This window comes from Stegastes partitus, unplaced genomic scaffold, assembly GCF_000690725.1.
Source record: "Stegastes partitus isolate 25-593 unplaced genomic scaffold, Stegastes_partitus-1.0.2 Scaffold240, whole genome shotgun sequence".
In the NCBI taxonomy this organism is placed as follows: domain Eukaryota; kingdom Metazoa; phylum Chordata; class Actinopteri; family Pomacentridae; genus Stegastes; species Stegastes partitus.
This window is the reverse complement of record NW_007577971.1, coordinates 11,627-37,377: the sequence shown is the minus strand read 5'-3', so window position 1 is coordinate 37,377 and position 25,751 is coordinate 11,627. Positions and strand designations below refer to the sequence as shown.

General features: G+C 41.9%; 1 protein-coding gene across 1 annotated transcript; it reads left to right on the top strand.

Annotated features, from left to right (window-relative positions):
• Nucleotides 1-7,653: 7,653 nt before the first annotated feature.
• On the top strand, nt 7,654-24,091 carry LOC103357209 (fibulin-7-like). The gene is made up of 8 exons (XM_008281651.1): nt 7,654-7,818; nt 9,955-10,114; nt 14,132-14,302; nt 14,385-14,470; nt 14,576-14,696; nt 15,667-15,804; nt 15,890-16,025; nt 20,832-24,091. Exons 1-8 carry the CDS (start codon nt 7,753-7,755, stop codon nt 21,190-21,192), a joined length of 1,239 nt encoding a protein of 412 aa, XP_008279873.1. The 5' UTR covers nt 7,654-7,752; the 3' UTR covers nt 21,193-24,091.
• The last annotated feature ends 1,660 nt before the right edge of the window (nt 24,092-25,751 follow it).

Sequence of the window (25,751 nt, the reverse complement as noted above, 5' to 3'; positions counted from 1 at the left end):
TATATTTTGGTCCATAAATTGATTCCATGATTTATTTTTCAACTAAAATTGCTTGTTTGTTCTATGCTTTCATTTCAGAATGCAATGACACAAGAAACTGAATAATTTTCAGTAAAAAATTGGAAAAAGTGTGGTGTTCTAAAACTTTTGACCGGTAGTGTATATAATGAAGCTTTGAACATATATAATGAAAGTCTGAATATATGGAATGAATCTCTATGGGTTTCCATAGAGATGGCGGCGCACATGGACGCAGCAGCTCCTTCAGGAGACCGCGAGAGTGAAAGTTTTGAGTGTCTTGTCTATCCAGGACATTCATTCCGCAGAACTTACAGCCAAAAGTCTTTGCTGAACATCAAGGCAATGAACATCGCTAAAATTGCGGCACTTGGTTGTGATTTGGACAAACTACATCAACATGGAGTCCGACCGGAGACTACGCCGGCAGTGACCCAAGAGAGAAGGAAGCGCAGACAATACAAACGTAAAGAAAGGAGGAGGAAGAGAGCCATGATCCATGCTAGGCTAAAGGCTAACCCCTCCAGACCAGCAAGACCGTCGCTCCCACTCTCCAATGTCCACGACAACAAGCTGGACGAGTTATGTTTGTTGGGTGAAACCTGCAGAAAGCGGAGGGACTGCTGTGTGTTTTGCTTTAACAGAAACAGGGCTCCATGACAACATCCCAGACGTGGCCATACAGCTGGAGGGGACGACATTATTTCGGGCAGACAGACAGGCTCTGGTAAAAGCTGAGGCGGGTGACTGTGCATCTATATTAACAAAGACTGGTGTGTAAATGCCACTTTTGCCTCTAAACACTGCTCTCAGTTGGCAGAGATTCTTATTGTAAAATGCCGTCCATTCTAATTGCTGAGTGATTTCACCAACATGATTGTAACCGTTGTTTACATAGCTCCAAGCACTAATGCTAAAGAGGCGCTAAGAGAGCTACATGACGCCATCAGTGAACTTTTAACTAAACACCCAGACAGCTTTATAGTGGTTGCAGGGGATTTAACCACATCATGTGCTCCCCAAGTTCAAGCAATATGTGGACTTTAAACCAGAGGAGAGAGCATGCTGGACTTGGTGCATTTAAACTTCCCTGATGCATACAAAGCCCACGGTGATTGCCAACACCTGCTGCCACCACCCATTGCCACCCCAGGGCACACCCTCCTGCTGGGCTCAGGCTGAGTGGAGGAGAGAGAGTGACTGCCAGCATGCAGGTCTCAGTGGCGGGCGTGAAACAAAACTCCTTTTTCACACCAAAGTTCGCTGATTGTTACGATGAAAAATTCTCACTTGTCTGGTTGAGCTGCGAGACGAGGTATTGTTATTCCTGCACTCCAGTGATGAACTGTATGACAGAATGCATGATTTCCAGTGGCTCGCTAAGTTGGGATACTTGGCTGATATTTTCATCACTCTCAATAGTTTAAACGTGACGCTGCAATGAAAAACTGCAACCATCTTCGATAAAAGCCACACGCCTGAAGATGGAATTGTGGTGTAACTGTCTGGATCACGGAGAATTCGACAACTTTCCGACACTTGCTGATTTTCTCCTCACTGCTGGAGAGAATGTGGATGAGAGCACTGTTGCATCCTTCAAGCAACATCTGCAAGGCCTCCACTCTCAGCCAGGAATATATTTCCCAGAATTAGAAGCAAGCTTTGAGTGGATCAGATATCCATTTGGGGACATGTCTGTGAAGATTCTCAGTCATCCAGGTCATGGTTATTCTGGTAGATTAATCAAAGCAACTGGACTTGCTTGAGGTTTCTTGAAGACGTTTAACCTCTCATCCAAGAGGCTTCATCAGTTCTGACTGACTGGGAGATCCAGATACTTATATCCTAAGGAGCCATTAACACCTGCGTTTCTGTTTCAATTGGGGGTTTGTTGCTCCTCCCCCTCGTTATGTGAGTCGTTACTGCTCCCCCTGCCACAAAGGGGTTCGTTAGGGTCTTTTGTGGCTAGGTGTGAATGCAGTCTCATCTTCCTGGGGAGAGATCTTAGGACTGAATTGTAAACAGGTGAGAGGTGATGCCTCAGACCTCCACCTCTGTTGAGGGATGGTCTTTCCAGTTTGACATAGATGGCTTCTTTCACTCCTCTCTCAAACCATCTGTCCTCCCTGACCAAAATCTGTACATTGTTGTCTTTGAATGAGTGTCCTTTGTCCTTGAGATGTAGGTGGACTGCTGAGTCCTGTCCTGAGGAGGTGGCTCTTCTGTGCTGAGCCATGTGCTTGTGGAGCAGTTGTTTTGTCTCCCTGATGTACAGGTCTGGTGTTCTGGTGCTCAGGTGCTAATGTCTCCTTAGGATGTAAGTATCTGGATCTCCCAACTAGTCAGTCAGAACTGATGAAGCCTCTTGGATGAGGTGATATATCTTCAAGGAACTCAAGCAAGTCCAGTTGCTACAATTAATCTACCAGAATAACATTTGGGGATGGAACACACATCCAGGAAATCAGTTCCATGCTCTCACCAAGAGAGGTTGACAGTCTTGTGGACATTGCATCAGATGGGACGTTGAAGACAACTTTCACGGAGAAAAGTTTGACTGACTTTTGACTCTACATCCAACCTGAGCATCCTGACCTCACTGACACTGCTCTGAAACTGTTGATGCCGTTTCCATCCACCTACAACTGCAAAGCCGGATTTTCTGCACTTGTTGGCCTGAAAACAAAGCTGCGCAACCGGATCAGTGTGGACTACGATATGAGACTGAAACTCTCAGATTTGGAGCCAGATATTGCTTCACTTATGGCACAGAAAATACAGCACCATTCTTCCCATTAAGATGGCAAAAGAAAACAATGAGTGAGTACAGACTAAAATTTTGTAAAAGCTTTGATTTTGTTGGGATTTAAGGATTGGACTTTTATTATGTCAAGTTTACTTCCTGCGTTCGTTTGGCTGCTTTGTGTTTGATGGTTGTTGCAGGCTGGGCGGGGCCATGGCTGAGGAGGGCTCGCTCATTCTCCACTGCACCTGTTCCTCCTCAGCAATCTGCACGGCTCTTAAGCCGGCTTCTGCCCATGGTTCAGCGCCAGATGATTAACTCTCCCCTGAGCGGTACATCGGCCACGATTGAGATCTTGAGTTCTAGAGCTTTGTTAGTGTTCCTCGTGCTAATCCTCGTCTCTCGTCCTTTCCCCCACAGAGCTTCTCAGCCTGCCGTCTTCTCCAGCCCAGCCTTCTCGTGTGAGCAACCTGCAGCAGCCTACAATACCCCCACCTAAGGATTCACCTTTCTTGAGCACAGTATCGCCGGAGCACGGATTCCCCTCACTGGAGCCCCTGGACGAAACTCCTGGATAACCCTCTCCCTCTTCACCTCCCTCACAAGACCTGCATGTGCCTGCGGTCCTCCTCCTGTTTCCTTGGTGTCCTCACTCCTTTACCCAATAAAGTCCCCTTTATTATTGCAACCTGCCTCCTTTGTCACATTTTGGGTCCGCTTCCTGAAACTTAGGAGCTTCCTCCTAACAGATTTTATGTTGTAAACTGTTGTGTTAAGTTGGCATATTGTTTTAGGGGCTATTTAGAGTTAGGTGGTCCGTGTATGTTTGTTGTATAGGTTAAGTGGTCCTTGGACTGAAAAAGTCTGAGAAACACTGGCTTAGTGTGATCTTAGATTGCTGTTCACCAGAGACAGACAGGAGTTGGAGGGATGAGATTGTTTGGAGCACATGGTTAGATGTAGCTAAAGCTCTCAAAGTAAAAGTGAGTAGCTAGTGATTTAGTGCAAAGAGTTTTTCATTGATGTAAGAAAAGGCAGTGGAAATGTATGTTTGGAATGCCTGCTCCTAGCTGTTAGCAGTGTGTCATTAGATGGGTGTGAAGACCTGAGCAACTTTAAGATGGGTCAAATCAACATGGTTAAAACATCTCAGAGGAGGAACAGACGGTGAACTGGTGACAGGATATTGGAGATGTGCTGGAACAAGTCAATCTGTGGCAGCTCTGGTGTAAAACTTACAGAATTAAAGATCTTCCGTTAACATCCTGGTGCTGGATACCGCAGGACACCTCCAGAGTCCAGATCTCAGGAGGTCAGAGCTGTTTCAGCAGGATGCAAATGTGTCACAGATCAGGGCTCAAGTGAGGACGACAAAGACACAGCAGACAGGACTTGCAAAAAATAACTAGTTTATTTACAGCAATATTATTTACAACAAAGATAAACAGACTCAATGCAGCAAAGAGGTAATTCTTTCCTTAGGCAGTGACTAACCAGGACTTGGTACAACCAAGCTAGGAAAGCTGGAAGTAAGACGGAGATAAGTATGTGCACATGGCACAACATCCTACAATATACAGAGTACCCATATGGTGAAACTACACAGAACACAATATAATCTAGAAGGCGCCAACATAGCAAAACTACACAGAACAGATTAGTAAACACTCAACAGTATACACAAGTACAGCAAACTACTGGGAACCTGAGACAGAGTGGAGCTAACTTAGCTGCAAACCAGGTGGGGACTAAAGGAGAGGAAGGAGGATGCATGTGGCAAGGTAGGAATGGCATCTCGGCAGGTGCAGACTTCAGGTGGAGACGTTCATGGGGGAAATCCAATGAGAACCAGGTTGGATAATTCACGGCAGGAGCTAAGGTTTCAGCACATGGCAGACCGAGCAGGCAGGGAAGGTGACAGAGCTGCAGCGAAGGAGAACCCAGTCAATGCAGAGCCAGACAAAAGCAAACATGAACAGAGCAGAAGTAGGTTTGATCAACTGATTGCTGCACAATGGTCCGGCACCATTAGTGGTCTGGGTGGTCACCCCCACCCAAATGAGTTGAAAGGGAAAGGAGGGAGAAGGAAAGGAAGGGAAGGCTGCAGCTAAGCAGAGCTGGACATGGAGGGCATGAAAAACTGACAAGCAGCATTTCAGGCAGTGATTATCATAATGTTATGGCTCAATAGCATATACGAGGTGTGTCAGAAAAGTTCCAGGACTGGTGTCACAAAAGATATATTTCGAACCCAAACTACAAACTAGGAGTTTCCCCTTCAGATGATCAACCAGCACATATACAAAGAGATCCTGCAGCGTTTGCTTCGTTCAGTGCGCAAAAAGAGGCCAGAGTTGTGGCAGGACAAGTTGTGGCTTCTTCACCATGACAACACACCTGCTCACAATGCCCTGAGCATCCGACAGTTCCTGGATGAGAAGAACATCTCTGTGCTGGAGCAACCTCCCTACTCACCCCACCTGGCTCTGTAGGATTTGTTCCTCTTCCCCAAGCTCAAGGGGTCATCAAGGGGACCTGTTTTGAAGACGTAGACGACATGAAGATGGCTGTGATGACGGAGCTGTGGAGGATCCTGGAAGAATCTTTCCAGGAGTGCATGACGGCGTGGCAGAGAAGGCTGGGAAAGTGTGTTAGACTCCAGAGGGATTACTTTGAAAGGAAAACTTGTAGTTTGTAGTTTGGATTTGAAATACAGTCGTGACTCGACAGTCCGACACTAAATGTAAAAAATTCTTTTATGTTGGATAGCAAGGCTGTCGGATTGTCAAGACGGAGGTCGAGATACAAGGACGGATTGATGCTTGAAGGGTAATCTGTTGTTAATATTTATTGTTTATAGTTGTTATAATAACTAGTGTGTTGTCAGAACCTAATGCATCGCTGGATTTCACGTCTAATTGACCGGTGCACTTGTGCATGTTCCAGCCACTTTCACCCCGGAGGAGCGCTCCAATGGAGTGGAAGTGGCCGGAATGCCCAGGCAGTACTTGGCTGCTGATGCCAGTTTAGGATAGCGCACACACTTCTGTTGCCATTGAGCATTAAGTTCAGCAGTCTGAACATAGCCAATCTATCAGATTGTTTTGTCAGATAATACGCCGTTATCCTTATTTGTGACATAAAATGTCATGAGTTGGAATCCAAGGCTGTCGGTATGTTAAGGCTATTTTTAATGGGTTCGTTTTTCCTAAAAACTTGTTGGATAGCAAGGTTTTCAGATTGCTAAGGGTTGGATTATTGAGTCACGACTGTATATCTTTTGTGACACCAGTCCTGGAACTTTTCTGACACACCTCATACAGTAAATTCCTAAATATCAGGTCAACAGGTGCTCAGTGAGCTGGTGGTTCAGGGCTTCTGAATCAATAGGTATACTGAGAATCTTCATTTGGACAGTCAGCTTTCATTCATCAAGGTATCGGAATGAGGAAATGCTTCCCACAGCTAACCATGGAGCATGAATGGGAGGATTTTGATGTCAAACTACAACAGTTTTGTCTTTAAAGATGTATCTGTCATGAATAATCTGGTGCTTATCATTTTATAACATACTTTTATCAAGTGCTGCTCAAAGGGAGGCCAAAGAAAACTTAGGACTTGTTGGTTTTTTCTGCATAATTTTCCAAGGTCTTATTATATAAAGAGCCTTGAGATGACATGTTATGAATCGGAGCTATATAATTATAACTGAAAAGAATTTAATTAAAGTATTTATTGTTGAGTTGTATGGGTTTTTTTTAAAAAAACACTAACTGAGGATAGAAATGTGGGGTTGTGTGGCACCGATTCATGCTATCTTTCCAATACTAATAAACATTAAATGAAATAAAGTTAAATTAAAGTCACTTTCTTTGATTTTTGGTGAGGAGAAGACTTTGTTAAAATCTTCTGTAATCTTTCACAAAGACAGTGTACTTTAAGGTTGAACAGTCTTTGGAGAAAAACATTCTCTGGTTCTTTGTGTTTGCAGTCACTGAAAGCACAACATTTAAAGGACTTGCAAGAAGAGTCTATATTTTGTCAGATTCCTATAAGACTTCTATTGCATGTCTGTGGCCCTTGAAAGATAATCAGGCATCTAGAGTCACTGCACATCAAATTCAAGGACTCTTCAATTACATTCAAGGTCTTGTTTGATGGAGGTTGTATGTCATCTTTTAAAGTACTTTCAATTGAACTTTATGCTTCCAGCAGATGTGTTATTTTTCTGATTGGGTTTTCAACTATGCATGTGTTGCTGTAGCCTTCCTATAGGAGATTATAGCATGCGTTCATACTCTGCTATTATCATACTTTTTATGTGACTTTGGGTTTATTTGAGTTAAAGTTTAGACTTGTAGCAGCTGCAGGGTGCTTTTAAGGTCTTCTAACATTTCTTTCAGGATCCTTTTTTTTCTGGCAGGGAATAATCCAGACAGGGCTATCAGCCACTACTTCAGATACAGCTGGCTTGTCATTTAGGAGCCACACAGCATTATCCTGCAAGACAGCAGGTTTGGGGTTTCAAAAAAAAGAAAAAATGGGACTGTATAGTCGCTGTAATTGCAGTAGTCGTCACATTCCTGAGCTGAATTTGAAATAGTCACCAAAATGTAGCTGCTTTGTTGTGCGGGTGATGATTAAAAGACACTGCTGCCAGCTGACTACTCCTTATAATTTGAGGGTCTATTTCTGGGGGTGCTGATAGATCAAAAAAATAAGAGAAGGCATGTCCCAGATGTGGGTGCTGCTCTCCCCCCCACATCCTCCTCCTCTGGCTCCCGCCTTCAAAATGTCTGACAGGGAGGTGGGTGGAGGTGGAGAAGTGTTGTGAGTGAGTGAAGTAGAAATTTGGCAAGTGCCCTCGAAAAGAAGCAGCAGTAGAGGAGATGATTTAGTTCTGGAGAAGCAGTGGAGGAGCTGAAGACACAGAGCTGATCTACTGAGAGTTCATCAGGAGCTGGTTTACGAGGACAAAGTTTTTGTCCAGGATGAAGACTGTTGGGGTTGTTGTGTTGATGATGGGTCTACATCAGATCTCATTTTCTTCTGCTCAGGTAAGTACTGTAGCCGGAAGAAAGTACAATGTTGACTTTTTTGGATTTTTCTAAAAAAAAAAATAAATTAATTAAAATTTAAATTAAAAAAATTAATCTGCGAAATTAAAAGTTCATATTTGGATTGGGATTGAATTTCTCATAAATGACGTCCACACTGAGACAATAAACTGTGGGGACAAGCACACTGTTTCTTCTTTTATGGGTTCAATGGATGGTAAAGCATGGGGAAAAACATATTTGGTCAATTTCACTTCATTAATTTCAGTTATTTAATCAGACAAGTGACTTAGGTACAAATTAGGAGATTAAGATCCATTAAGATGGACATAGATTAATAATATTTGGCAATATCCTAAAAATAATTACAAAGGGATGCAGAAAAATCTAAAACAACAGTTTTTATCTTCCTTGGTCATGAGGTTGCATCAGAGCTGATCTTTAAAATAATTCTTAATAGCTATTTCATTTGTACTTTCACAGTAATTTTCAGTAAAGTTAAATTTCTTTCCTGAAAGTTTTATTCTGATCTTGTAACATAATTTTAGTTTTTAGCCCATAATTAATGACTGATGTCTGTCTTGGCCAGAAGTTACTGGAAAAGAGATGGTTAATCCCAACAGGGCTTTCCTGAGTAAAATAAAAGCTAAATGAAGCTAAGAACTGTATATTTTTAAGAGATTCACAAAAGACACATTTTTTATTTGACTTTTATCTAACCAGTAGTAGTAGTATTCTGAAAAATTCTAGGAATTTGTTTTCATGAATTATGGAAAAAAACACTGTCAACAAACAAGAGCAGGTTGAGCAGGCGACCCACGTATGCAGCAGCCGGGGTTTGAGTCCAAACCACGGCTGTTGGCTGCACGTCCTTCCCCACTCTTCTCCCTAACTGTCCTGTCTCCCTCTCCACTTAACAATGCAATAAAGAAAAGTAAATAAAGTTTCTTCAAATTTGCAGTTCAAGCCTAAATAAATGAAATGAGATGAAATAGGGAGTCTCCTTGTTTTCCCCGTGCAGCGTGGTTTCTCTCTGGGTTCTCCAGCTTCCTCCCACACAGTCCAGAAACATGTTGAGGTTAATTGGTGATTCTAAATTTTCTGTAGGTGTGAATGTGAGTGTGCTTGGTTGTCTGTCTCTAAGTGCAGCCCTGTGATAGACTGGTTACCTGTCCAGGTGAACCTGCCTTCCCCTTGAGTCAGCTGGGACAGACTCCAGCCCCCCACGACCGTGGTGAGGATAAAGCGGTGTATGGATGGATAATGAATAGATAAATGAAATGAATTTTTTAAGGAGTATTGGGTCTGTTTGGATCTTCTTAGTCTTTCCAGCTTTACATGGTTTCGTAACACAATATTGCCATCAGTATTTTTCTCTTTTGCTACTGAAATGCCTCCAAACACGGAAAACCTACAGCCAGAGGTTCATTGTGGGCAGCAGCATTGTGTTGTGTTGCAGCCGTCAGTTTGAGGTCAGCGGCAGGCTCTGGTCCAGTTTTCACCCAGACGTTACTGCAGCTCTGAAAACCTCACCCCTATGTAGAGACCTCACACCTGAAGCACACAGCAGACAGACTAAGGACTAAGTCAGTTGTCTGGTGTAGTACTCTGCATGTCAGGGATAATACACAAGGCTCTGAGTGTAGTGTTACTGTTCGGACTTTTTGAAAACTTTGGGCTTAAATTGTGATTTGTTTTTAAAGTTGCACTAATGACTATTTTTATATTGTCAGTGGATGACAGTCGTATATTGCATTGAAAGGAGTTGCGTGAAAAGCTGAAGCCACAGATATATCATCCCAGATGAGCTCTTTAGCTTCTTTTAAAGCTGCCTGTTTGGCTGGTCTGGGCCAAAACTTTTCTCACAATACCTGGGGCTTTCTGCACAGAACTCATTTATGAGTACTACCCACTGTACTCACAAATGACCAGCAATACCAGTATCCTGCTTCACAGCAAGCTCAACAGTTCGGCCTCATGCTATGCAAGTAATTTCATTTTTTTAGATGCTAAAAGTCCCAAACTTAACACGAAATGAGATGATTTCATGTTGCAAGTCACAGTTGTGTTTTTGCCCTGCTGTCATGCTCTCCAGCAGCAGCAGTGTCCTCTAACCTCTCCTCCTCCCTCCCACAGGACTGCCCGTCCACTCATGATCTCCTGAACTCGCTGCGACAGGTGGAGAAGATGTTAGCAGTACACGAGGCATCTTACCAGCAGGGCCTGCGCTCCCTCAAAAAGAAGATAAGTGCTCTGCACAACAGCACCATGGTCATCTTTAAAAGCGGCAAAAACGGTGAGCGATGACACTTTGTCCTGCCATAGGGCCCGTTAGCAGGAGAAGGTGCAAGTGCAGTGAACAATAAGGAGGAAAAGCTGGTGACAACATTTCTGACCTACTCATCAGTTTGTGCTCCTGCAGTAACAGGTGAAAGATCACAATTTGATGAGGCTGTTGTCAAGATTTGTACCATCCTTGAACTAACACTGGTGCTATTGTCCTAAAAAGAAACTTCCTGAGCTCCAACTAAACAATCTGTGCTTTGTGTGTTTACATCTGTCTGACGATGTATTTTTTGCTCAATTACTGGATACAAGTGTCTGCTAGAATTTGTGCAAAAAGAAATAGTGTCAGACGATCTGTATTTAATTCATTGTTTGATTTAAAATGAAATATCTGACACTGACTTCTGGTTGTGGCGTGCTTGTGAGAAGACGCATGAACCTGGCTCATCAAGATTCCTGCAAGAACTTTCTTAAAGACGGCAGAAATCAATATTATTTCGCATTAGAAACTTTGGGAAAAACTGAAACGACTATGCCGTCTAAAAACTAGAAACTTGGCCAAATATCATTTAAAGCAATGGCGCAAACCAACATGGCTAACACTGCGGCTAATGATGCTAACTGTTGCGCTGCTGACCTGACTACTGCTCTGGATAAGAGGGACACCACGGCCACTCCTACCAACAACGATAAACTCAGGGCAATTCAGCTGCTAAAAGAAGATTTTGTGAAAAAAATTTACTGACATGCTGGAAGCTGTTAACGATATTAAGGGAGACTTGGTGTCACAATCGGGGAGAATCCAGGAGACTGAGGAAGATGTGTTTGCCCTCCTAGAAAAGGTTAAACTAGAACACATGGTGGAGATATTGAAGGATAAAGTCCAAGACGAAGAAGATAGAAATAGGTGCTCAAATTTGAGACAAGTCCGTCTCCCTGAAAAGGCCGACAGCTCCGATCTCTGCAGTTTTCTGGAGGACTAGCTTCCAAAAGCTCTGTGCGACACGTTTACTGCAGCTCCAGTCATCGAGTGGGCACAGAGGATAGGTCAAGTTAACCTGAACCAGCCCCCCGAGCCCAGGACAGTCCTCATGAAGTTTCCGAACTACAAGGATCAAGAAAAGACACTGAGGGCAGCCAGCAGAATGAAAAATATGGAAACCAATGCGTAAGCCTCTTCCCGGACCTGATGGCTGAGACCCGGTAGCACCAAGGACTCTTCAATGGAGTGAAAACCCAGCTCCAGGCCAGGGGCCTCATTTATCATCAGTGCGTACACACAGATGTGTATGTAGAGAGTGTTTATGAACATTCCTATGCAAAGTATGGAATTTATCAACTTGTACTTATACTTAGGAATGTGCGTAAACATAAGCACACCTCTGACCATGCGTACACACATAATCTAGTGGTAGAATAGTGAAACTACAAATAGAAAGCATTCAGGGATTTTGACCACCGGCACATTCCAGCGTGAGGTTGGAGATATGCAGCGTTTCCAGCCACCACTGAGCAGGATCATACCAGCAGTGTTGGATGCCATAACTCCCCTGTCCCCAGCCTACATCCAGTTCCCTTACAGTCATCACCAATGAGCCCAAATCAAACAGGGACTTAACGCCATCGCTGGATTCCCAAACATAAGTGGAGCCATAGACTGCACCCACATCGCATTCAAAGCACCATCACTAAATGAATTTAATTATGTAAATAGACAAGGGTTTTTTATAGTCAACGTACAAATAATTTGCGATGCACATTTGTGGCTATCAAACGTTGTTGCCCGGTGGCCTGGAGGAACACACAACTCATTCATTTAGCAGAACAGCTCTGTGGGTGTGTCTCCAAGCATGAGCTGCTGAAGACAGCTGGCTTATTGGTGAGTGTTACAGAGTGTGGAAATGTTTTTGCTGGACTTAGAATAGTTATTATAACACATCTCATCTGTGATCAGGTTTATCCACTGGGTGAACACTGGGTATTCATTTGTCCTCCTCCAGTTGCAGTCATTTCTCTTTTATGGGCTGTGACGCATTTTTTGGCACTGAGCTTAACGTCAAACCGCTTTTAAAAACGTACTCTTTTTTTAAACAAATCTCTCAAGCTATCAAGCTTTTCACCTATCTGGGGGAATCATGATTTCAAACCAGGTAGACAGACACAGGATTTAGATGTTGGAGAGAAAAGGGATTAGTACAATAGAAGACCTGTACAGTGAGGGCACTTTGATGTCTTTTGAACAATTAGTCGATAAATATAATCTGCTTAGGAAACATTTTTTAAAACCTGCAAATAAGAAATTATATAAATACACAAATTAAGTCTACATCAGAACCATTGCTTTCCATTATTGAAAGTATCACAATGAACCATCTTCATAACAAAGGTCTTCTAGCAAAGTTTTCTGATGCATTGTTGGCAAGCTCTAAAGACAACTCTCTATCTCATCTGTCTGCATGGAAAAGCAACCTCCGAACAGAAATATCTGTAGAGGTCTGGGGGGAGACCTGTCTTCTGGCCCAAACCCAAACTATTAACACCAGGTTCAGACTGTTACAGTACAAATGGTTGTTTCGAACATATATTATTCCTGTAAAACTATACAAATTTAATCCTAACATTCCTGGTGATACAGGGATTGTTGTAAGGTTTAAAGTGTATGTTCTTATGATATCACATAAAACAAATATAGTTTGAAAAAAAATTAAAAATCTTGCGTTGACATGTCTTTAGACGTGTTTGACTAGTGAGGTACTAGTGAGGTAGTGTGTGGTAGGTTTGTGCCACTAAAATGAATGTAATCGTGCAAAACAACACAAAATTCATAAAGTCCAGAAGAGGCAAAATATCCACGTATTTCTGTTTAAACCTAAAAAGGCAGTGACAGCTGTGCAGCTTTCAGGCTTAGTGCCAAGACTGTGGTGTGATTTTAGGGTGGTGTTAACTGTCAGTCTCAGACTGTGCTGTGGACGGCTGTTATCTTATTGGTGGCACATTGAAAAGTCACCGCAAACAAGTGGAAACTGAATATGTGCCGGAGCACTCAAAGTATAAATTATAGAGAACATCTTTGGTGGCAGTGTTACAGAGATACTTCCACTGATCATGTGAAGAGCTTTACAGTGCATCCTTCATACATTTCAAAGCTGTAGACCTAATCTTTGAAAGCTGCAAACTGTAGTTCCACGGTGGAGCTTGCATCCTGACATACAGTACTGTGAACATGTTTTAGTCTAGGTCTGGCTCTTCATGTAACCCAGTGTTAGAATAATTCTGTGTTATGATCCAATGATCTTTGTGAAAAGTCTATGAGTTAATGCTGTAAATGTTCATTACCTCTATTGAACCTTGTGAGTGTGAGATAAGGACAAGATGTCCTTAGCGGGTAGTCCAAAACCATGAGAACTGTGCCTATTCTAAACAATTGGAGGAGGTTGTGTTCTGTTTTCTGTTCACTGTCTGTAAGTAAGAACCAATGCTTCATGCTTTTAGTCAGGCACTTGTTCAGACTCTGTACTCTACATGTACAATAAAACTTTGCTTTGACTTGAGAGATGACTGTGAGTGGTGATTCAGAGCAGTTAGGACTCCACTGAAGAATTTTCTTAACACCCAGACTGGCTGCATGATTTTGAGATGTTGGGGCCACATCGTCTGGTACTGAACTCCTGTTCTTCTTGTGGATGAAGATAGTTTTGTGTAACTCTGGCTGTAGCTCGTTGTCCTGCTGCAGAATGACAGACACCTCCATGAGGACTTTGGCCTGCTGAACAGATAACAATCTGGACATCTGAAGTGCTGGTTGACACGATATTTAGATTCTGTGGATACAGAAAATAGAGCAGTGTTCAACTGTAAGTAGATGAGACAGATTTAAAGGCACAACAGAAAATTATAATCCGATGAATGTATAGAACAAAACTGCAGCCATCAGATAACGACTTCAAATGAATAAATAAACAGAAAGTCCCGCAGGTTGAGGACATCATCTCAGATTATAAATGAACCTTCCTCTGTCTGCTCACAGCCTCCTGCCCCAAACCAGAACCCCCCACTCATGGTCGCAGACTGGGCAGGGTGTTCGGTATCGGACATGAGGTCCACTTCCTGTGCAAACCCGGCTACGAGCTGATTGGCCCTCGCACCCGAGTGTGTCTGGAGTCTGGGAAGTGGAGCGGCCAGCAGCCCATGTGTAGACGTGAGTCACACATTCAGGTACAATTCAAGAACAATCCTGATACTGGTTCAGCATTTTTCACTTCTCCTTTTCATACCTTCAGGCCTCAACATCACCACCAACTCCTTCTCTCCTGTTGCTCCCTCCTCGTCTTCCTCCTCCTCCTCCTCTTTCCATGCCTCTGCAGCTCTGTCAGCATCCTCCTCCTCCTCCTCCTCCTCCTCCTCTTCCTCTTCCTCCTCCTCTTCTTCCTCAGCATCTTCATATTCTCCCTACCTCTCTTCATCACCCACGTCATCCTCTCCCTCCTCCTCCTCTGTCCGACCCTCTCACTGCACACACTTTCTGGGCTCCACCCGCTGCACCTGTGATGTGGGTTTCACCATATCAGGCCGTGACAACAACATCTGCACAGGTAATAAATATTTCTTACCAATAACAGATTTTTTTAACCAACTTATACTACCAATAAGTCTGCTACTACTGAATAGAATAGAATAGAATAGAATGCCCTTATTGTCGCTGTATTTTATACAGTGATATTAGGAGCACTGCTCCGGTTGGTGTATTGTAAGACAAAATGTACAAAAAGAGAATATACAATAATACAAGGTATTTTACAAATATACTTAGAAATAAATATTCAAAAGTTCCAATTATAAATATCAGGAGATACATTTTTGGTTTTTTTGTGTTTTTTTCCACACTGATGAACATTATTGCCCAGCTATGTCACATTGGTAAGGTTTATTGCATACATATTTTAGTGTATTTATGGGGATCAGCTGTGGTTATGTCTTCTGTTTGTGACTGTTTACTATGGTGACAGCTCTGGGAAACAAACTGTCTCTGAGACTGTTTATACGGGCTCAGAGGACCTGTCGCACCTGCCAGAGGGCAACAGGTGAAGCGTGTTCGGGGTGGGAAGAGTTGTGAGTTAAAGTTGTGACCATTACTGCTATGTTAGATTTGATGGTACAGAACATTTAGGATTTTAGACAACTTAATATTTGATGTAAAGCAGAGCAGAGAAATAACTGTCCTGTGTTTCGCATATGGCCAACCTAAGTCTGTGTGCCTTCTGATGACGTTTGCTCTTCAGTCACAGTTCAGAGCGAGTTATGCATCTGTATTCTGGACTAACTGTAGTTTGTCCAAAACTTTATTTGAAGCAACAACCACATTGTGGGACAGTATTTCAAATATGTAGGATCTTATGTTTGACAAATTTAAGGCATGCATTGCTGTGATAAAAATGTTGCACATCTTCCAATACCTGCCAGACCTGCCTCCATAACTCCCACAGTTTCTCCAATCTGTTTTGGTCACTTTAATCTGATTGAATTAAAGATGAATCAACTAATTGTTGCAGCTCTGTGTTTCAGATATCGATGAGTGTCATCTGTTCCCTCTGAGTCAGCCCGGTCGGCTCTGCGTTCATCAGTGTGTAAACACACCTGGAAGCTTTCACTGCTTCTGTCCAGACGGCTACGACCTGGCCCAAGGTGGCCGCAGCTGCACAGGTCAGAGGTTGTCCTGTCAAGTAAGGAATGTCTACAGATGTGTGAACTCATAGCTGAAACTCTCACATCTGATTTTCATGTTCAGACATCAACGAGTGTGAAAACCAGATGCATAACTGCACAGCAGACCAGGTGTGTGTGAACACTTTCGGAGGTTTTCAGTGTGTGGCAGTGGAGTGTCCTCAGGTGAAAAATGCCACATACATCAAGACGTCACCAATGTAAGAGTATATATCTCCCAGCTTAATATCCTGTCTCCTCAAATTTCCATCTCTCTAATCACAGTTTTTCTCGAAGCATTTCTTTCTGACCTTCTATATCACATTTGTGTCATTGTTGTACACAGATCTGTAGGGTGTCAGTCATTCTGTGACAAGTTGAAAGAACTCTCTGAAATCTCTTTTTTTGCAACCATTTAAACTAGTCTTGATCCAGGATTGAACCTGACCTGGACAGACATTTCAGGCTAATAGAACTTCTTGTGAAACTGCACACAAATTACAAACAAATTTTAATCCATCAGGGTTTGATATTTGCAAAACTTTTTAAGAGGTGAGAAAAGTGATTATTTTATTTATGAGGTCATCGCAACATAAAGCCCATGGCCATCAGTGGCACAATTTAGAGTCGTGGGGCGGCCAGCCTCATTTGTAAGGGCAGGTTGTTCACTAGTTATAAAATTGGCGGATCCATCCTCCCAAGTGTCTAAGTGTCCTTGGGCAAGACACTGAAGCCCAAGTTTGTATGGCGCCTTCCACTGTAGCTCTGCCATGGTCGATGTGTGAGTGTCTGTGTGAATGGGTCAATGAAAAACACATTGTAAAAGCATTTTGTTGAATCTCGCTAAGGTTTAAAGGCATGATAGAAGTGTGGACCCTTTTATCTAAGAAAGCATAGAATCTAGCAAATGTTCTAGCTTGTGGATGCAGTGAGGAGTTTTCATCAATACAAATGAACTGGCGTCATTTTGGAGTCCATTTGTTGACAGGCATCTTTCATGTAATGTTCAATGGCCCCAAAAAACTATTTCAACACAATCAGTGCAAACAACAACAAAAAACCTTTGACTGTACATAAGGATGGACAAACCTTCAGGCTCTAAACTTGTTTATTTCTGCAGTAAAGTTGCAGCTCTATGAGGATACACTCACCTTCAGAGCTAGCCTAAAGTGGACATTCCAGGAACTGCAATTTTTTCAATTCTGCATTGGTTTTATTTTTCATCCCTGGAGCCTTTCCCAGCTGACATAGAGAGACAAGGGGTATGCCCAGGTTTTTAGTTCATCGCATTGAGAGAAAGACTCACCCTCACCCTCTCCTGAATTTAGAATCACCAGTTAACTGACATGCAGGTACAGAGGCAGCACAGCGTGCACATTCCACTGAGAAAGGATTCGGTTGACCAACAGGTTCAAACCTAGAACCTTCTTGCTGTGAAGAGACACTGCTAACCAGTGCTTTAAGTGTAGGACCAATTCAGATTTATGTCTGACATTTGTGCAAGATCAGAAAATCAGATAATCACTACGATTAATCTTAAGGAGAGTCGACAGCTATGGACAGATACAAAAGATTGACTCTAAAGTCATCTATTGAGCCTGAAAACACTGTTAGCGGCATAACTAACCATCAGCTGATAGACTAACTGCCTTAAAATAAACTACAATGAAATCCAGAGCACAATGGAAACAGCAAACTAAGTAAGTGGAGAAAAGAGAAAGAATGCAAACAGGGCTGAAGAAAATGACTGAGATAAAATGTCAATGATAGGAGAGAGATTTGAAAACAATGAGTTGAATCTCCTGTCAACCACTTCCCTTTTCCACCCATCATTTAGCATCCCTCATCCAACAGAAACTGGGCTGAGAGTCAGATTGAGGTTTGGCCTCAGACAAACTGCTGAGTTTTGATTTATTCCTGCTGCTGAATCATAATTGTATGCTACAGTAATGCAGGGAGGAGGGGATCTCTGCCAAAAGCAGTGTTAGGTTCAGGGTTTTGTAATATGTTTAATCTGCTAGAGAAGATTTACTGTGACCTCAGGTCGAAATAATATTTGGAAGGTTTATAAGTTTAAAGGTTTCCTAACCAATGTAAAGGCACTTCAACATTTAGGGCCGCAACAAGTGGCAGCAATGTGAAAAATGAAGTGAGTTGGGAGCTGGAAATTGATTGCTCGTCAATTTTTATTTGACTACTAGTTTTTCTTTAGATGGAAATGTCATATAACAAAATATGGCAAGACATTGTGTTAGTAATTGATCACAAATATTGTCCAAAATTAATAATATCCATTGAAATTGAAATAAATATTTGAGGAAATGCAGTTTCTGTAGCATTCTAAATGGTCCTGGTCATTTCTAACATGTTATAGCTTTCTAACTAGGCAGGTCTAATATTTTGCCAGTACCCGATATGCCAATATTGTCCAACTCTCAATCTCCGATTCCAATATCAACCGATACCGATATCGATATGTGTGGGCTATTTAACTAATTTTACGTAACATCTGGGGCTGGTCTGAATAGCAGTCATTGGGCCCCAGATATTCGGGCCTAATTAACAACAAATATAGCAAAATATTATTCATTTATTTATATTATTCATTTCTTTATTTATCAACACAGTAAAGGACATTTAAACAAACTCAAATACAAATTAAATACTAAAATGACAAATTTACATAATGAATTATATTGAATATATATATATATATATATGTACAGTCGTGACTTGACATTCGGATTCTGACTCTGACATGACATTTTATGTCACAAATAAGGATAACGGCGTATTATCTGATTTAACAAATATATTGGCTATGTTCAGACTGCAGGACTTAATGCTCAATTCAGGTTTTTTTTGGAAATCCGATTTTTTTGCGAGTTCGTTCACATTTCCAATAAATGCAACTTGTATGTGATCTCCTGTGTGAACTTCATACGACCCAAAAGTGTGCAGTGTGCATGCACAGAAGAGGACCTGCGTCTTGACAATCCAACAGCCGTGCTATCTGACATAAAAGAAGGTTTTACATTTAGTGTCGGATTATCGAGTCACGACTGCACATATAATATAGCTCTGTTGCCATTGGTGCATGAATGTACGTGTGAATGTACTGCAAATGTATTGTAGAACACTTTGAGTACCACTTAGGTAGAAAGGCACTACGTAAGTACAGACCATTTATCATCACTGACTAAGAGCTGCACACAATGGGGGGAAAGTCTATAAAGCCATATACGAGAAAGGGGAGGCATTCATATTCTAGAAAACCATTCCCTGGTGAAACATGGTGTGGGAATGTAGTGCTTTGGGATGTTTTTCAGCCAATGGGCCAGGAAAATAAATAACATGATGAGACAAGAGGACTACATTAAAAGATATGTCTCTGGAGAACTACAGTTATTCAATCCAAATCTCTTCAATTAGACAGAAGACAGGAGGTGCATGAGGAGGAGGAAGAATACATGAACACATTCCAGCTATCTGGACCACAACCACAACTTGTTTGGACATGTAAAGGAGGTTTTTGACCTAAGGCTGACCTCAGACCCATTATGTTGTTTTGCTAGAGACTACAATCCATGAGATAACCATCAAGTGCAGTTTTATATGGTGGGCGGCATTAGTGGGTTGCAGCTAACCACATTGGATTGGACATGTCTCTGAGTGCAACATGACTCATCAAAAATAACAAACCTCTCACAAGAAGTGAAAAGAATGATACAAACATCAGACTCCCATGGTTAGCATCACTGCGAAGCTCAGGAGGTGACATGGAGAGAGAAACATTCTTGACACAAGGAAATAATTTATGCTCTCTAACAATGCGTACTCTATTCATGTCACCACTCTTGTCTTTATGTTCCCACTCACAGTTTCATTGATCTTCAGTTGATATATGAAGTGGAACACAATACTTTGTTATCTAGTTTTGTAGATCCCTCAGACAGCATACACCGAGATCTGTGTATATTTGGACACTAACACAATTTTTTTTGTTATTTTCGCTGTTTACCAAAACATGTTAAAGTTATAGTCATATAATGAATCAGGACTTAAAGTGCAGACTCAGCTTTAAATTTAAGGTTTTCACATATGAATTGGAGGAAGAGTTTAGGAATCCCAGCTCTTTAATATGGAGCCCCCTCTTTTTCAAAGGACCAAAAGTAATTGGACAATTGTCTTAAAAGCTATTTCTCCTTTCATCAAAGCAGCTCTCAGTGAAAGTGAAACAGGCCATCCTTAACTAAAGCTAAAACAGTCTATAGGAGATAGGGAGTAAACAATGTCCCTTCACAGCTAGAAGATATACCCGGGATCTTTCTGCGTGGAGTCTCCATGTTCTCCCGGTGCAGCGTGGGTTCTCTCCGGGTTCTCCAGCTTCCTCCCACAGTCCAAAAACATGTTGAATGTTGAGGTTAATTAGTGATTCTAAACTGTCCGTAGGTGTGAATGTGAGTGTGCTTGGTTGGCAGGTTCACCTGGACAGGTAACCAGTCTATCACAGGGCTACACTTAGAGACAGACAACCAAACACACTCAATTTAGAATCACCAATTAACCTCAGCATGTCTCTGGACTGTGGGAGGAAGCCGGAGAACCTGGAGAGAACCCACGCTGCACGGGGAGAACATAGAGAATCCACGCAGAAAGATCCCAGGTGTCCTCACTGGGACGTGAAATGGCGACCTTCTAGCTATGAGGCAACGGCGCTAGCCATCAAACCACATGGCAGCCCCTGATCCAAACATTCAAATTTTTATCATATAGATTCCTGTAGAAAAGGAGATTTAGAAAACCTTAACACAAAGACAGTGGGAAGGGAGGAGAAAGCCACATGAAATGTGTGAAAGAAAAGGCAGGCTTGTACCTGAAGTCTACATCACATAAGTCAGACTAGCAGAAATCACAGACAATATTATAAAAGTTTACTTATTAGAAATACTGGAGTTCTGTTAACAAAGCCTCAATCGGAAGTGAGTGAACTGAATCCTAAAGTAACCCTGTTGGTGTTTCTTCAGGCGCTGTGAGAGGAACCCGTGCATGATGGGAGACATGGCCTGCATTCAAGCACCAAGCTCCATCTCCTTCCATTTCCTGTCTGTGGTGTCCAACATGTCTGCACCTCGCGTCCTTTTCCGGGTGTCTGCGGCTCGTGTTCTGGGTGACACGCTGCGATTTGGCCTGGCGGGTGGTCATGGGCGGGGTCACTTTAGCGTGCAGCGCTCGGGCCGGCAGACCGGCACCCTCCTCCTGGTGACACCTATCAAGGGTCCAGCTAATCTGGAGGCCGAAGTGGAGATGAGCGAGCTGGAACGCAACACTCTGCTGGGCCGCTACCTCACCAAGGTCACCCTGTTTGTCTCTCCATATGAGTTTTAGTGGGGAGGGTTAAGAAGTGGGTGGGGGTTCAAACTTCACCAGGATTAGCCAGGGTTTGTTTAGCCAGTTTACCTTGTAAGGAGCAATTTAGTCTAACTGAAATCAAAGAAGTCACCTCCTTTATTAATTAAAAAAACATTTAAAAAAATTATCAAATGAGTTTTAAATGTTTAACGTGTACTGTTATGGAAAACGTCCAGTCACAGCAGACAGAGGCACTCAATCCAACATCTTCATCAAAGGTATCATGACAGTGGCTTTGTGAGCTGAAGTACTATGCAGACAATATACTAGCTTGCTTATTGCCTAACCAGCGTGGTCACACAGTTCAGTCGAAACCACCCTACAGACTACCTGAATGAGCTACCAGGCTGCCATAGCTTCTTCTGCTTGCTGTCAAACAGCTGCAACTTCATGTGTCAAGTTCACCACAGTCGAGCTGGACCGTGCAAGATTTACTTAAGTACTACAACCAAATCAACTAAATGCTACGAGCTCACTGAAATAAACTCAGCTTGCTACAAATTTTCATTCATTCATTGTTAAATGCTGTCACTGAACCATCAGCTACTAGGCTCTGAGTCTGCAGCAGACCGCTAGGTTTGGTGACGACTCAACATAAACTTAAGATGGAAAATATGAACGACTTTGTTCAGTGATTTTGTGCATTTCTTTCATTTTGGTGAAGTGATGGGAACACTACTCACGCAGCTCCAAATGTACATCAGTTGGTGAGACATTGTGATCCAAAGTCACGTTAGTTTGTACTGAAGTGAACACAAATTGATGTTGACCTCAAAATCAATCTGTCCTCCCGTCAGGAGCTCATTCACTCTGTCCTAGTCGAAGCTGTTGCATTCAGTTCAGCACAAAACCAGCCGACACAACGTGTAAAGTTAACAGCTCAGCAGCTTATTATTGAAAACTGAGATGTCGATTATCTCAGTGTCTGTGGATTTTGTGGTCTTTTAAGATACTTTTAACAAGGAACTATTGTGAATTACAGCTGACTTGATGGCAGTGGTCTCAGGGCTCTTAGAAATGTGTCACTTCATTTAATGAACACCTCTACAGCTCATGGACCAGCTCAAGCATAACTTCATTTGCATAGCACTCACAGAAAAATTGATATTTGTGTTCAACTATAAATCTCACTTTTGTTGCTTTTTTTTTTGCATGATACTTTGTTTTGTGTTGTTTTTTTTCTCTGAGCAGTCCACAGGAAATGGGATTAATAGAGACCCAGGCCATGCTACAGCACAAAAATCATGGAATTCAATTTCAGTTAGACTTGAAAATGTACAAATAGTGTCGATTGTGGACCCAAAATATGCATTCTGACTTTTGCAATGACGTCATTTGTTGAATTCTCCATAACCTGTACACACCATCAGGCTTTAACTGTGGCAGGAGGGGGTTTACCAAGGTGAGATTTCTGTGCAAAAAAACAAAAGTATGTCAAAAAATAAAACATGGTCAGACCAGGGAATTGATATTATAATGCTGATTCTTTAAAATAAATGTAAAAAATGAACAGATGTCTGACTGTACAGATGAAGAGGTTTATGTGCAGGATGAAGAATCTTATTGCAAGTTTCTAGGTTTAAAGAAGGAAGAGTTGGGGGGTGAAACCACTGAGTGCTTTTGGCTTCTTTGTAGGTGACTTAATCTGTTGAACTTCTTCTTTTCTGCGTGAATTCTGTACATAATATAGTTAAGTTCAAGTAGACCAAAGATATCTAGTGTTAGTACAGAGCAGTGCTTCTTCCATTGGTCAAGAGAACAGCTGATCTGCAGTTTTAATCATAGGAGCAGCATGACAGCAAGTCAAACAGCAACCTAATGTACAAACTCAGACTAAAGAAACGAGATGTGTTTTCATTATTTTCACTGTCACTTTAATGTATGTAAGCTCACTGCATCAAAAAGAGATCAAGAAATTTAGAAACTTTAATTTAATGACTCTCTCTTTCACAAGCTTATGATAAACAGTCTTATCATACAGTCCTGATCTCACAAGCATGATAAAACTATCTCATAATGACAAGACAATGTACGATAGGTTAAATGGGCCATAACTGAAACACGTAAGAACTTACCTGAGCATCATCAGGTTTTCAAGATGCATTCACTATCAAAGTATCCTGTGATATGTGCAGTACATCCTACGCTGCACAGCAAAAAGAAACTGTTAACAGCTAATTCGGCAGACTCCATTTATCTCCATTTCGCCTTAAAGCAGTGCTCTTATTGCAGCCCACACTAAATCTCTGTTCCACTCCCTGTCCAATTACACGATTCTACGTGGTGAATGCAATACATGTCTGCACATTACCTGACAGATGATCTTGGTTTTAATGGATATTTTGTCACCTTTAAAATCCACACCTTTAAAAGTAAAAAACAGTGAAGAGGTTGTCCCAGTTTGTGCCCCTTATGTATTATCATCACATTCAAGTCAACGCTACACATCTATTCAAGTATTGTAGGAAGATTGGTAAAAGATCATTTTAGACACCTGTCATGCTCGGGAAATTAAAAACAGTCCCAACTTGACAAACAGGCACTCTAAAACACTTTTCAACAGGTATATTTTTTTGTGATCCAAACAATTGAAAAAATCTATTCTTTTCTGGGAATGCTTTCCAAATAACAACAAATGTGTTGTTTTTTTTGAAAAAGGAGTTAGATCTGTAGCTTGAATGTGTTGATGATGATGACTTATGGGAGGCACAAACTGCGGCTATGAATGAGTCAGTATATTTGCCATTTCTTTCTTAAAACTGTAATATTTTTGCTGATATTCTGTTAGTGTACTTCAGTCGTGTATTTACATTTGTATTCGGATTATATTGCTAAACGTTTTCTGTTCAGCACAGAATAAACATGTTTCTCCCAACATTGTGCCAATTACAGGTCTGACGTCTGTTCTGTAAAGCTGTAAATCATCCTGTAAAGTATTTTGGGATGTTTGGCGACATTCAATTGGGAAACTGTAGTTTTGCTCAGTGGAAACTGAGCTTGACATGTTTTGGTCTCGGGGACTGAGGAATTTAACACAGATATGTCAGTCTGCCTGAGGCCTTCACTGGCCAGACAGAACACACACATAAAAACAGACAACACAAACGCAGACATACAGTCATGCATGACTGTCGACACATTCTCACACATGCGGACAGAAAACACACATGTATGAAGACCACACAGTGGCAAGCACAGAGATGTAATGTGAGGTCAGCTTTGTTCACAGCTACAGATAAAGATATTACCATCAGGAGAATTTCACCACTTCAACAAAGATCGTAGAAAGTTCAGGATATAGGAGTCAGTGGACACTTCAGACTGCCATGACAAACATGGTCTTCATAAGTGTATGTAAACCATTGTTCTTGACTGTAGGGGATGTGTGGTGCAAGACTTATACAAAAACACTTTCATGTTGATTTCTTTGGGACTGTAACAATTTTTTCTAGTGTAGCAAATCTCATGACAAGAAAACAAAACCAACAATGTATTTTTTTTTCTCAGTATTTCATGAGATAATCTCGACTGTCTGTGGCTCCTGGGTTCATATGGAAGACATGCATCTTTAAAAACACCTCACAGATATATAGGTCTAGGTGCACAGATCACAGGCCTCTCTAAGCCCATCTGCTGTCTGGGCTCATGGACTGTGGCTGCACCAGTTATCAAAGAGCTGGCTGAGCTAGACTGTATGGAGTACAAGGTGTATTTTCAGCACCTCAGCTACAAGTAAAGCTCCAACACACTGAACTGTGATGTACTGCATCCTTTTATAAATGTTGTGCATAACAATAAATACTGTAATAACATTTGATGTTGTGTTGTGCATCATAGTGTACAGGCTGTCACTGGTTCAGTGTCAGAACTCCCACAAAGGAAAAGCACAGTACTTCATCAGAGACAAATTTTTAGTACAGTATGCTAGACATAGCATTCAATTCAGTGAAAGTATGCAACTGGAGAATAGAAAGATAAAATTGTGCTATAAAGAAAAGCATGCAGCAAGAAAAAGAAGAAAGTGGCCCTGAAAAAGTGAAAAAGTGAAAAAGGCATTTCATAGTTAACTCCATGAGCAACGAAGTGACCGTTGTGAAGGAGCTTTCCCCTTCAGCCTTGAAGACACTTTGTCAAAACCTGGAGGACAAACACTTGACTGAAGCTTGGCACTGAACAGGAAATGAGGAAAAATGGCAGTGCTCAGCCGCCAGCTCTAGATACAGAGACCTGAGGGCCGAGGCAGAGGACAACGCAGGTGAGACTGTTAAAACTGCAGATGAACTTCTGCAGGAACTGGAGCAGATGCAAAGTGGTTCACATGCACTCCCAGTTACCACCCAGGTACTCAAGACTAAGATTAAAAGAGGGTGGAGGAGGACGCCCCGGTAACTCAACCAGATAAGACGGCGACCCATGGACAGAGGCTATACAGTTGTGCTCATAACTTTACATACCCTGGCGCAGAATTTGTGGTTTTTTTGGCCATTTTTCAGAGAATATGAATAAGAGAAAAACTTTTCTTCCACTCATGGTTA

Coding starts and splice junctions, on each gene's coding strand:
- LOC103357209 (XM_008281651.1), top strand. CDS start 7,753: ATGAAGACTGTTGGGGTTGTTGTGTTGATGATGGGTCTACATCAGATC. Junction 10,115..14,131: donor CTTTAAAAGCGGCAAAAACG/GTGAGCGATGAC, acceptor GTCTGCTCACAG/CCTCCTGCCCCAAACCAGAA. Junction 14,471..14,575: donor CTTTCCATGCCTCTGCAGCT/CTGTCAGCATCC, acceptor TCATCACCCACG/TCATCCTCTCCCTCCTCCTC.